The sequence below is a fragment of the Ochotona princeps genome, chromosome 19, assembly GCF_030435755.1.
Source record: "Ochotona princeps isolate mOchPri1 chromosome 19, mOchPri1.hap1, whole genome shotgun sequence".
In the NCBI taxonomy this organism is placed as follows: domain Eukaryota; kingdom Metazoa; phylum Chordata; class Mammalia; order Lagomorpha; family Ochotonidae; genus Ochotona; species Ochotona princeps.
The window spans coordinates 5,652,287-5,665,889 of record NC_080850.1 but is presented as its reverse complement, the minus strand read 5'-3'; the positions used below and the strand labels follow the sequence as shown (position 1 = coordinate 5,665,889).

Genomic DNA, 13,603 nt, shown 5'->3' with positions numbered 1-13,603 from the left:
CGCAGTCTGACATGAGTTACACAGCTTCCTGTTGGGGCTTTAGGAGTTAAACCTTAGAGTCCTTGCCATATGCGAGCAGCCAGGATGAGCCCTGAGCAGTCAGCAGGGGAGAGGAGCAAGAAGGGCCTGAGTACTTGGATCATCCTCCACTAAGTTCCCAGGCACATTAGCAGGGAGCTGGATCAGAACTAGAGCATGCGGGGCTCAAACCAGTGCCCACATGGGATGCCGGCAATACAGGCGGAAGTTTGACTTACTATGCCACAGCGCCAGCCCCTAAACAGGGAGTTCAAGGGTACATGTAACCTAAACACCTAGAATCGCGTTCAAGTGACTAGGTCCAGATGCTGGAAGGATGTCAAGTTTTGGAACTTGACGCCTTCACTCTCATTCTGGCTCTTGCTGCGGGGGGGTGACTTCACACACACACCAGGCTTGCCTCCTAGGGGAGTAAGCCCCTCTTTTTCCCAGCAGTCTTTGCGAAAGGGACAGAGCCAGACCCGGCCTGGGTTATGTGATTGTCCCTGAAGCACCTCTGAGTTCCTGCCAGTCTGGCCTGAAGAGGCTGCCTGGGCCTGTACCCCAGAAGTGTCACTGGACTGTGGCTGAGACAGGCAGGTGGGGGGAAAAGCAACCCCTTGCCCTGCTCCCCACCACTCCCTGAGAGCATCTCTTTGCATCTCAGGTACCCTGCAGTCTAGTCCCACAGCCACAACGCCGTCAGGGTCCTTCAGCGGCTCCCAAGATGACAGCGACTCGGACATGACCTTCAGCGTCAACCAGTCCTCCTCGGCGTCAGAGTCGTCCCTGGGTGAGGAAGCACAAACCCCCATGGGTGCACGGAGGGGGACGGACGGGTGGGCCACGGCCTTCCCCTCACTGGAGGGAGGGGGGCGCATCCTGAAGGGCGCAGCGTTCTATCCTGGTGGTCAGCAAGGAGGAAGGGTGTATCGAGAAAGGGGGAAACCTGCCAGGTGACCCCAGACTGGTGGCCATCCCCCCCAAAAAGACTGACCCCCACCTCAATGCCTTGTTGGGGCTACATTACTAACCTGCGTCTCTTCATTCCCCCTCCTGGCAGTGACGGCCCCCAGCTCCCCGCTGAGCCCGCCCGTGTCTCCCGCTTTCCTGCCCCCGGAGCCGACGGGCAGCAAGAACGGCGAGTGCACCGTGTGCTTCGACAGCGAGGTGGACACGGTCATCTATACGTGCGGACACATGTGCCTGTGCCACAACTGTGGCCTGCGGCTCAAGAGGCAGGCCCGGGCCTGCTGCCCCATCTGCCGGCGGCCCATCAAGGATGTCATAAAGATCTACAGGCCATAACCGGGCCGCTTCCGGGGCCTTGGCCGGAGCAAGGCAAGGGGAGCCCCTGAGCGGAGCAACCTGCTACAGCCGCCAGAGAGGCCCCGGGTGACGGCTACTATGTCATCTGCTAACCTCCAGTGGCATCTAGTTTGTGGAAATGAGGCCTTGAGTCCAGGCCCGGGGTTGCTTCCGGCTCCAAAGTGCTTTGCCCCCAAAAGGCTATCCCAAGAGCAAGCTCAGGAAATGCCTGGCAGACTGCCCTGTCCCGTGGCGCCCTTGTAGCTGGGAAGCTGGCGTCCTCTTGTGTGTGTGTGCGTGCAAGGAAGGCTTGTCTACGGGGCTGGGCCGAGCATAGGAGAGGGAGAAGGGTCACCGAGCGAGAAGGCGCAGGTATTTTATGCAGGGACCCTGACTCGGGGAGGCCGACACATAGGGATGTGCAATCCAGAGCCCAGATGTGAGCGACACTGAACATTGTCCACTCCCTGGTTTTGAATGTGCAAAGCCTGGATCTAAACAGTTCCCCCCTGGGTGGAATAGAAAAACAAAAGAGAGAGACACTCTACTTCGCTAAGGGGAGGCAAAAATAACTCATTGTTTACAGCTCCAAGGCAGCAGCTCCTGGGGAGGGGGTAGGGGGAGAGGAGCTCTGCGGAGGAGCCAGCTCTGTTTAGGTTTTTGCCTCACCTTGCAGCAAGCAGCATGTGGAAGGGGGTGGCCGCGTCTTCTCACCCCTTCATCCTTCCCCCCTCAGACTAACAACAAGCACATCGCACCTTGGCCTGGCTAGAGGGTTTGGTTCTTGTGGTCCCCCTCCTGGTCTCCAGGAGAAGATGGGGCAGCGGCTCTTTTCCTGGGGTCAGGTGCACACTCAGCTCACGCTCTCTTTCCTGGTGCGGCTCCCGGCCCAGCCAGAGCCCTGCGTGTGGGCATTTGCAGGTCACCCTGGGAGCTGGTCTTTGTTCTTCCTCTTCTGTGAATCTGTCCCCCACTGATGACTAACACGCTCCTGGAGAAGCAGGTTAACTAAGAGTTGAAACTTCGCGTGCAAACGCAAAGCATTGCCAGGCATGCTCACGGATGTTTCCTGGGAACCTGGCCCGGCTCCCACCCTCTCATCCTCTGGTCTGTTCCTGCAGGCTCCGCCTCCAGTCCATCTCTGCAGGCTCAGGGGGCCAGCCCAGGCCTGCTCCTTCCTCCTGGCCCCTGGTGCTGAGCCCATCTGCCCTGACTGTCCCTTAAAGGAAGTCACTTGAATGGTTTGATTCTCCGTTTCCAGTCGGAGACAGCTGGCGAGAGATGAGCATTATTTTTATCCCACCTTCTGACCTGTGCATCTCTTGCCAAGGCAGGTGGAGAGAGGAGGGCATTCAGGGAGTTGTACACAGTTATGTAGCAAATGCTGGCCATAACTTGGGGGTGGGGTACCCAGGCACTCACAAAGTGCCACCCAGAAGGGCGGTCAGTGCCCAAGCCATGCTTCTCTGCCTGGGAGTGGTCATGGTTTTCTGACTTGTCCTGCATTTGGGAGGAAATCCCATACTGTCTCACCCAGCCAGAGCTGCGCCCCCTTCTCCAACCATGGATCATTTTTCCCTGGTGATTTTGGGAAGCTTGTCCACATTTTAGTTTCATAGCACAGCCTTTGAAGGAGCTACTCCTGGAACCCCAGTGTTTGCCTGAATAAGAGTTTGAGATTCTTGACAGGCTCCCCTCCAAAGCCCCCCAGGTAGCACAGCCTCCCCTCGGACTGGGTGCAGGTACAGCAGACAAAGGCTCAGGCTGAGAGGGGCCAAAAGTCATCATGGGGCAGAAGCCACCCCCGTCCCCTGCTGACGCACAGTCAACGGCTCTGGTGGGTTGTGGCCAGGGCAAGCCAGTTGGCCCTTCCCATCTGCCACCTGGAATTCCAGCTAAGGTCACATGCAGCTGGCAGCAGTAACTGAGGGGTTCACCCAGGGGCAGACCAGGCATGCCTTTGGCAACCTGTCACCTGGGAAGGAAGGAGCGGGTACCCCACTGAACCTGCTCCAACCTCCCTGCTTCTAAAATGGATTCCGAGGGCATCTGTCCTGAAAACCCGGTGCTAGGAGCTGTGTGTCATTCGGGGCTAAGGAGCGGCTGCTCTCACTGGCTTCTCTATTCTGGCTGCCAAGGGGACAGGAGGGGGAAGGAACCACTTCTTAATTCCACACCTACTACGTGCCTTGGCACTGGGCTGGAGGGGTGCCTTCTCACATCCGTCTTGGGAGGCAGGTCTCGGGCCTGCTCAGAGTCCCATCAAAGACACTGCTGATTAGAAAATACCCCCAGTTTTATGTGCCACCAGGGACAAGATGCTACCCGCCCTGCCTGTAACGTGCTACACAGTTTATTGTGCTCTGAGATGAGTGTGTGGGCAAACGTGCTGCTGAGAACTGCGAAGCAGGGTACCACCCTCATTCAGCAGGTTAGGGTGCTGAGGCCCTAGGAGTGAGGTGAATGGGAGTCACACCCAGGCACATCCCATGCCGTCCACCGCCTGGCCTGAAAGGTACCTGCAGCCACAGGCATGTGTGTGCATGCAGCTGAAGGCTGCTAGCCACATACACCCACACTACCTCCCTTTAGGCTCGTGCCCACCTTCTTCTAAGCTAAGTTGTGGGGAAGGGGGGTCTTGGCGCTAGCACAGGGAGCCCATGGGAGGATGCTTTGGGACACACAGCTCTCCAGGCTCGCTGCCTACAGAATGCTCATCTGAGTGTCAGCAGCAAGGTCAGGACGAGGGACTCCCGGAGCTGCACCTGTTGCGGTGGGCTTGAGCCTGTGCTGGTGCAGCTGGAACAGCAGGGCTGCTTCCAAAGCCAAATGGGCTCCTTTGCCCAGTGTATTCTGAGAGGAGAGTATCTTAGGGGTTTAAAATCCCCTTGCTAACTGCAGCACCTTTTCTCAGTCATTCAACCCTGACTAAATGCCAATCAGCACGGACCATGTCCTGGACACGGTCATGAGTGGGCAGAAAAAGAATCATGCAATAGCTCATGGTGCGGACATTGACCGATCAGTCAGTCTTGCTTTGACCTGAGTCCACGTGTCCTGGGTCCTCAAAAAAGTTCTACTGAGCCGAGCCACCAGAAACCGTTTGGTGAATGTACAATGCCACGTGCAGAACGCACAGTCACTCAACAACCCTGCTGAGCGCCTGCTAGAGGCGTGGCGTGCTGGGAGGAGGGAACAGAAGGTCCTGCTGCAGCTGTGATGCCCCAGACAGCGGCGGCGTTAGGAGGCTCACGAGGCATCCGGGGTAGTGGTCTTTGGGCATTCTCAGCCATTGGTGAGTCGGAGTGCCCAAGACCACTTGCCTGACCCACAGCTTGTGTGTTTTAAAAACCCTCCATGTTGAAAATGCCAGGCTCCTTTGCAGTCCGTGAGCTGCTGCTGCCTTCACACCTTCACTGGAACTCCCCACCCACCTGCAAAAGCCACCTTGTTTGGAGCAGGACCCCCTGCTTCAATGCAGGCTAGGTCCCCAGCCTCAAGCCCCAGGAGAACCCCAACTGTGGGAGATCCACTTCAAGACGAATCCACTGCAAAGCTGAAGCCTCGTGTGAGAGGCAGTACCCTCTCCGCCCCCAGGTTCAGTGCCACCCCTGCGAGGTTGTGGGTGGGGGGTGGGGGACGCTGGCTCAGGAATTTGCTGCCTCCTGGCGTCTCTGGGTGTTTCTGTTGTGTCGTGGGCTTTACCAAGCTCTCCCCGTGGAATGACTTGTACAACTCTCTGTCTGTGCCTTACCAAAGTGTCTGTGCACTTTTTATCCTTTTTAATAAAAAGCAACTTCTCAAAGTGGGCGGGGGACTAGTCCACGGGTAAGGTTCTAGAAATCCATGACAATCGCTTTGACTCTGGTGTTCAGCTCCTGCTGGTGCTGCGAGAAGGGGCTCCGCCCCCGGCCCGCACCCCACTACCTGTGTACAGACTTTTCTAACCTGTCTTTCCTTCTGCTTTGATGCAGCGCTGTGACCACTCCAGGACAGTGTCATCTTCCAGGGGATCTGTAATAAAGGGTTTTCAGACTTGCTGGGTTGGGAAGGGTTTTGTGTGTTGTGGTTTTGTGTGTTGTGTGTTCTGGGTTTTTTTTGTCTGTTTTTATCTGTTTTATATTTACATAATTTTCCTGTTTAAAGAATAAATACAACTTTGGCTTGTTTTAAAAATGTCTTTGGAACTTTGGTTTTATTTTATTAAAGATTTATTTGTTTTTATTGGAAAGCAGAGTTAGAGAGAGCGAGCGCTTCCTTCTGCTGGCTCACTCCCCAAATGGCCGCAACAGCTGGAGCTGCACCGGTCAGAAGCCAGGAGCCAGGAGCTTCTTCCAGATCTTCCACTTGGGCACAGAGGCCCAAAGGCTTGAGGCATCCTCTACTACTTCCCTAGGCCAACAGCAGGGAACTGGATCAGAAGTGCAGCAGCCGGAACTCAAACTGGCACCCACATGGGATGTCAGTACCGCAGGTGGTAGCTTAGCTCACTAAGCCACTGGTATGCCAGTTGTAAAGTCATACTTGTGGAGGTGAGAGGTTCAGACCAGGGTCACCTTGGGGAAATGAGGCAAAATGTTTCCAGGCCTCAGCAATGTTGGGCCGTCTTGCCAAATAACGCATCACTGGGAAGTAATTCTAACCAATATTAAGCTCTACATTGCTGCATTGTTTACAAGAAGGAAAAAAAAAAGGAACAGTAAGCAATTCTAACGTCCAACAGGCTAAGATGAATTCACCAAAACAAGTCACGAGGGACAAACCCCCAGTGTGGACAGGTTTAAAAAGACAAAAGGCTCAGATGGAAGTAGATCCAGAGACGACTGTCTGCATCAGGACCTGTTGGCTTCCCACCTGCTCCACCCTCCTGCCCTGTGGCCCCAAATCCCAGGCAGCTTTTCCAAAGGACAGCTGGCAGGTGCAGGTGGCTTCCTGCTGTTGAGCAGTCTGCCTCCGAGTGCACGTACTTCCAGCGGGCGTCCTTCCCCAAGCCAATTGCTGAAGCCAAGGATCATTCAAGGCCTACGGGTCAGACCCAAAACACACACACTCTCCTGCCCACCCCCCAACTGACTTCTGTGGACTGGGAGCAGGCAGTCATTTCCCTAGGGGAAAACTGAAATCACGAGGCGTGGGTGTGGGGCAGATCCCAGCCACAGAGGTCTCCGCAGGCAGAGGCGGGTGAGGCCGACGACCCGAACCTGTCCGCCACAGATCACTTCTCAAGCATCAGCTTCCTGGTCTGAAAAGCAGGAACTGCTGGAGCTTCTGCTCTCGGGGTGGGTGTGAGCTTTGGGGCTGGTGATGCGCCAGGTGCAGTGTCTACGCTCAGAGGCAGGGAACAGTGGTCAGGACAGCCTGGAATGCAGGAATGTGTCTGTGCTATCCAAAGAGTTCACCGGCATTCTGCTCTTACAGATTGTGTATCACAAAGACCAGCAGAAAACAAATGTCCGCAAGGACCATGTCCGACTGATGGCATTAGTATTGGGGGACCTTCTTGGCTCTGTGTCTCTCAAGTTTTCTGCAAGAAATAAGCATGGTTTTTGTTTGTTCCTTCAGGTGAGGGGATGGGGGTAAGAAAATGACTTCTCCCCTTTGCAAAAAAAAAAAAATAGGAAAACAGAACAGCTGGCCCTAGCTGGAGATTGTCAGGAATTTCCAGGCTGATTGTCTGTGAGTTTAAGACCCAAATTTAGTCATGGAGGAGATAAGGCCTGGCCATGCTGACCAGTTTGGTGGCCTTTTGTGCAGACCAGGCCTTCGGGCCAGATTTTGCCTGCGCAGGGAGAGGGTGAGGCAGGAACAGAGCTGCCCAAGCCTGCCCTTCGGAGCCCTGGGAGGCACAGAAACTGTGGGTTCCCCCGTTCTTGGTGCGAGTCCTCACATTGGTCTCCTGGTTTCACAGGCAAGGGAGACAGGGGCCGTGAGAGGTAGAATGGGACCCCTGCAGGATTAAGGCTGAACCTTAAAAAAAAAGCACCCCACAAATTATGACTACAAAGAACATGTTTCCTGTGTTCCATAGGTGCGGCTCCAAGGCACATACCTCCTTACCCCGCTCCCTGTTGCCTCCCCACAGCCGCCCTTCCTCCCCCCTCAGCAGCGGATTTTTGCCAAGACGTAGTTTTAACCCACTCTATGTTCACAAGCTTAGGGAGTCACTAATCAGAATATTGAGCAAGTAGAAAGTGGGGTGACCACGGGCCTAAGGGAGGGTACGCGTGGACTGGCCACAGTAATCATATCCCAAAGTGGCCATCCCATGCCTATATACATTTTTTTTTTTTTGGTCTATATTAGCTGCTCCATATCAGGAGGGTAACGTATTTGTCTTTTCAAGAATGGCTTATTTCAGTAAGCATAGTTCATCCATGGCAAAAGATAGGTTCTTTTTCTTTTACATGGCTGAGGAGTATTCCATAGTATATATACCACATTTTCTTTATACAGGCTTGTGTCGATCAACATCCAGGCTGATTCCCTATTGTGAATTGAGCTGCAAGTAATTTAAAAAACTTAAAAATACTGACGCTAATAATAATGTTAATATGATGCTAGCAACCTCAATAATGTTAATATGATGTTAATAATAATGAAACAGTGACATGACAATACTAAAAATGTTAATAAAATAATAATAATGGTATTACTAATAAAACATTGATATAATGCCTACGGCAATAAAAAGTAATACTGCTATGATACTGATAACAATAAAATAATGCTAATATGATGTTAATGATGACCCTATTCATGCGATGATAATGACCCCAGAACCCTGGGAGGTCCGGGGCACAGGTGCGTCCTGCGGGTATGGAGGAGGGGTGGGCAGGGGCCGCTTCAGAAGGGGGTGCTCTTGGAGAGAGATGTCCTACACCCCTCCCGCACCGGGCCAGGGGCTGCACCGGCTTCCCCCACCCTGGGCCTGCGTTGGCTCTCTGCCTGAAGGTGTCAGACCCACCCCTGCTCATCCCGGGTGGAATTCCTGGCCTCGGTACCGCTCTTCCCACAAGCAGCACAGCGAGTGTGGATCAGAGGGTGGGAAGGGGTGAGGGGAGCAGGGCAGCGGGGTGGGGGGCAGCTCGGCCCCTCACCCCTTGCTCGTCTTGGCTCTGGGACAAGAGTGCAGGACCCGGGCCTGGGAGGCTGACCAAAGTGGGACTTGGAGGGAAAAGTTCCACTTTCCAGGCACCGCCCAGCGGCAGCCAGTGATCTGCGGGAGGCTTGAGGGGAGCCAGACGGCAGTGGACATGGACAGGCGCGCCCCAAGGCGCCCCAAGGCCTCGGTGCTACCCGTGCCCCCTTGCGACCCTACCACTGGCATGGGGAAGACCCCCAAAGCCACAGCACTGAGACCTCGCGTGGTCTCGGCCCCAGCCACACTCACTCCCTTTCCTGTTCCTGCCTTCTCCTCTGCCAAGGAAAGGGCTATTTGTCCATCTGGGAGCCATCCCAACCGCCCTACAACTCCTGTGCCTACTTGCTAGGGGGTCACAGCCATCTGGATCCCACCCCAGGACCTTGCTGTCTTTCCATCCCAGGCTTCCGCAGCTGGAGCTGTGTGTTATTCAAAGGGACCTCCCCCGACACTTCGGGAGGCTGGCCTGGGCAACTGTTGGCCTGCAAAGGAAGGACGGTGAGCACTCCTGAGCCGTGCACCTGGGGGGCAGCGTGGAGCAGGAGCTGCCCTCTGCTACTGCCTCCCCAGCTCAGGAAAAGGTACGAACTGGAGTTCAAGAGGCAGGGTGGCCACACGACACTGGCCAAGGGCCCCACTCCCTGCGGACTGTCATTTCAGCATCCTCAAATCAAGGCAGGTGCACCGGCCAGGCCAGGCGCAACGCTGCAGGCTGGGAGCAGCCGGCGGTTTCGTTGAGCGGATGGAGTCTTGTCGCCCTCTGGTGGCGGCTTTGTTGAGCTGATGGAGTCTTGTCGCCCTCTGGTGGCCATGATGAGAAGTGGCGCAGGCCCGAGCGGAAGGCAAAGGTCCAGGCACTGGACCCATCTGTGCGGACGGCCCAACCCTGCACATCCTGCATGTTACCAGATGGACTTAGGGGGTCAGGTCTGTACCTGAGGGCACGTCAGGAAGACAATGGGGATGAGGTGACGTCTGAATCTGGACTTGGGCGGGAGCCAAGGACAGAGTTGGGTGGGCTGCGGCCAGAACCAGGTAAGTCGAGGATCCTTCCCCACCATGCATACAAACGGTGCATAGAGCTGGTACCCACTCCCAGCTAAAGATTTGACCAGCTCAGTTTAACCCACATATCCCTCCCTGTGCCAGACACAAAGGAATAAACAAGGTAAATGCACTATTTCTTTAAAATGTTTTTTAAAAATTCATTAGAAAGGCAGATTTACAGAGAGAAGGAAAGATCTTCCATCTTCTGATTCCCTCTCCAAATGACCACAGGGGCCGGAGCTGAGCCAATCCAAAACCAGAAACCTCTCCCTATCTCCAACATGGATGCAGGATTTCAAGGACCTGGGCCACCCTCTGCTGCTTTCCTGGGCCGCAAACAGGGAGCCGGATGGGAAGTGGAGCAGCCGGGACAAGAACCAGTGCCCTATGGGATGCTGGCACTTGATGGTGGAGGTCCAGCTCCATGCTAATGCTTCTGGGGAAAGCAATGGAACATGGCCCAAGCTTGGACCCCTGTACCCACGTGGGAGACCCAGAAGCAGCTCTGGGTTTCTGGATTTAGCCTGGCCCAGCCCTGGCCATTGTGGCCATTTGGGGAGTGAACCAGCGAATGGAAGATCTCTATCTGTCCTCTCTCTGTAAATCAGCTTTTTAAATAATAATAATAATGATAATAATAATGAAACAGAAGGCCAGGTTGGGATCAGCTCAGTCCCACTTTAGATTGATACAGTGCGCCCCCTAGTGCCTGTTAGGAGACAAGATAATCCTGGCTGGAAAAGGCCAGGGTTTCTGGGGATGCGATAGTTCATCCACAATGCCCAATGAATAAAAGGTAACCAGCCAAGACTTCAACAGAATGACAAAGCAAACAGCAGGAGCAACGCAAACACAGCAACAAGTGAAATCAAACAAAACCACAGGACACACGCTTGCAAGAGACCTCGTATAGAACCCATCAGACAGCAACCTCAAATAACCATGATAACTGTGATCAAGGGTTCAAGAAATTAATTGCAGCCACGGAAAATTCCACCAGAGAATTGAGAGCAATTAGTTAACAGGAAAAAATAGAATCTGATGTCTTCACTGAAAATGAGAGTGAATAGATGGGAATTACCAGCAAATTAAATACAGTTCACCAGTTCACCAGAGCTTAAGGCTCTTTCTATTCTCCAAGCTTCCCAGGCCATAACTGGTGAATGCCAAGGTAGGACATCGGAGAATGCCAGGTGGACAGAGGGCACGGTGCGAAAGGCTGAGGGAGGCCAGGGTGCTGTGGGAGGGTCTGCTTGGGCCGCCGTCACAAACACCACAGTCTTGGGGGGTGTTAACAACACGTGCTTATTTTCTCACCGTTCCAGAAGATAAGATTCAAGGTCATGGTGTGGGCAGGTTTGCTTTGTTTTAAAGCCTCTCCTCGGGGCTGGCAGACAGCCACCCTCTTGCTGTGTCCTCACACGGCCCTGTGCATGCGCCGTGTCCCTCCCCGACTGCTCCAATAACAGTCCCGGTCACACTGAATTGGACCTCACTTTACCTTAAGGACCTCATTCAGGCCCCGGCTTCCAACACACTCTACAGCACTGGAGGGGGACACCATCCGAGGAATACAGCTTGAACATGAAATCGGGTACCAAAGAGAGGAGAGGAAAAGCAAGACTTAAAGAGCGAATGGGTGGACTTGCACGGAAGACCTCCAGTCACAGTTTGCAAACACGGTGTAAAGTGCCAATCAAGACCATCCCAAGTGGAAAACACAGACACACACCTCCTAGAAAGGCGAATGAGGGACCAGCCCAGTGGCTCAACAGGCTAGTTCTCGCCCTGCAAGTGCTGGGATCCCATGTAGGTGCCAGTTCACATTCCGGCTGTTCCACTTTCCATCCAGCTCCCTGCTTATGTCCTGGGAAATCAGTAGAGGACGGCCCAAGTCCTTGCGACCCTGCACCCATGGGGGAGACTTAGAAGCTTCTGGTTCCTGGCTTTGGATTGGCTCAGCTCTGGCCATTATAGCCATTTGGAGAGTGAACCAGCAGATGGAAGATCTTTCTCTGTCTCTCCTCTCTATAACATCTGCCTTTCAAACAAAATTAAATCTTTAGAGAAAAGAAAGATGACTGAATACTAAAGACAAAGAGAAAATCTTAGAAGTCCCCCAAATCAAACAGGTTAACTGTTAACTTCTCAACAGGAATGATGGGACCAGAGCACAATCGGATTGTATCTTTCAAGAGCTTACTTATTATAGAAAGCCACAGGTTGGAATTTAATGCACTGTAGAGCTTGCCTTTCAAGCAGAAGCCGATCTGTCAGCAGCAGGTCCCTACTAAAGGAGCTGTTAAAGGAATTTCTTTGGATAAAAGCTTCAGAGGGGGAACTCGGGCAGATGTTTGGATGAATACAGCGAGTTTGTTGAGAGGAATATTGACTACATAAAACAGGAATGATAATATTTCATGGAAACTAAATGTGTTAATGAGATACAACTGGCTAGCATAGTACAAAAAGTGTGAGAGAGAATTCGGTCTCCACTGCTCCAAAGTATTTACATTGTCCAAGAAGTGAAGAACACTCATCAATGTTAGATTTAGATAAGGATGTGCATCACAATTAATAGTCATCAAAAACATAGTAAAGCAACAAGCTAATGGAGGGGAGAACAGGATAATTTCAAGGTATTTTGACCAAATGAAGGCTATTGGAGGTTGAATTGTGTTCTCCAAAAATGATCAATTGAAATCCTAACCCCAGTAGCCCAGCATCTGACCTTGTCTAGCAAGAGAATCGTGCGGCTGTAATTGGTTAAGGTGAGACTGGGTTGTGGCAGAGCACAGGGTTAAAGAGTGTGAAAACAGTACAGACCTGGAGAGGCACACCTGCGCACCTGGGAGCCATGGCCAGTCACCCGGGAGCCATGGCCAGCCACCTGTGCACCCGGGAGCCATGGCCAGTCACCCGGGAGCCATGGCCAGCCACCTGCACACCCGGGAGCTATGGCCAGACACCTGCGCACCCGGGAGCTATGGCCAGTCACCTGTGCACCCGGGAGCCATGGCCAGACACCTGTGCACCCAGGAGCCATGGCCAGCCACCTGCACACCCAGCCATGGCCAGTCACCTGGGAATCATGGCCAGCCACCTGCGTACCCGGGAGCCATGAACAGCTGACCTGATGCCCAGAGTCAAGGTAGACCAGACACTCCACCAGAGCCCTCCAACACTTGATCCTGACTTTGGGCTTCTGAGACCACAGACTTCCATAATCTCAAGCACTGCCCCCTTCCTTATGTGTATTATCTTATCAAAGCATTTCTGGAAAACTGATACAAAGGTAAAAAGGAAACCAAGGGGTGGAATATAGGCAGGAGAGATGAAAATCCCACAAATACAAAAATGCCAGACTGGAAGTTTAAGAGGACAAAGCGTTCTGCTGCTTAAATATGGGCATGAGAGAGTAAGAAAGTAAGAAGGTGATAAGACAAACACCAGGCAAAACAAGCTTAGAAGTGCAGTTGTGGGACTAGGCACTGTGGTGTGGAGGGTTAAGCTACCACTGGCAAGGCCAGTATCCCACATGGGTGTGCGACTTCTCAGTCCTGGCTGTTTTGTGTACAATCCAGTTTCCTGATAACACACCTGGGAAAACAGGAAAATGGCTCCAGTGTTTGGGTCCTTCTGACCCACATGAAAGATCAGAATGGAGCTCCTGGCTCCAGCTTGGTCCAGCCCACCTGTTGCAGCCATCTGGAAAGTAAACCAACAGATGGAAGATTCAGCCTGTCCAATAAATAAATACATCTGTAGAACATACATACAGTTGCAGGGGTTGGTACAGTGGCATAATGGGTTAATCCTCTGTTTGCAGTGCTGGTACCCCATATGGCTGCCAGTTCTAGTCCCAGATGCTCCACTTTCCATTCAGCCCCATACTTATGGCCTGGGAAGCTTGGAGAATGGACAGAGCCTTGAGCTCCTACACCCATGTGGGAGATCTGGAAGAGGCTCCTGGCTCCTGGCTTTGGACTTACTCATCTCTAGCTATTATGGCCATTTGGGGAAGTAAACCAGTGGTTGGAAGATCTTTCCTTCTGTCTCTTCTTCTCTTCTGTAAATTCTGTCTTTCTA

General features: G+C 53.1%; 1 protein-coding gene across 1 annotated transcript in view; it reads left to right on the top strand.

The window, feature by feature from the left end:
• The window catches only part of NEURL1B (neuralized E3 ubiquitin protein ligase 1B), a 29,988-nt gene extending 28,218 nt beyond the window's left edge, over positions 1–1,770 (top strand). Inside the window, exons 4-5 of the mRNA XM_058677718.1 lie at positions 686–811; positions 1,082–1,770. Of these exons, the coding sequence (XP_058533701.1) occupies positions 686–811; positions 1,082–1,326 (371 nt within the window). The 3' untranslated portion in view covers positions 1,327–1,770. The remainder of the gene's footprint in view (positions 1–685; positions 812–1,081) is intronic.
• The last annotated feature ends 11,833 nt before the right edge of the window (positions 1,771–13,603 follow it).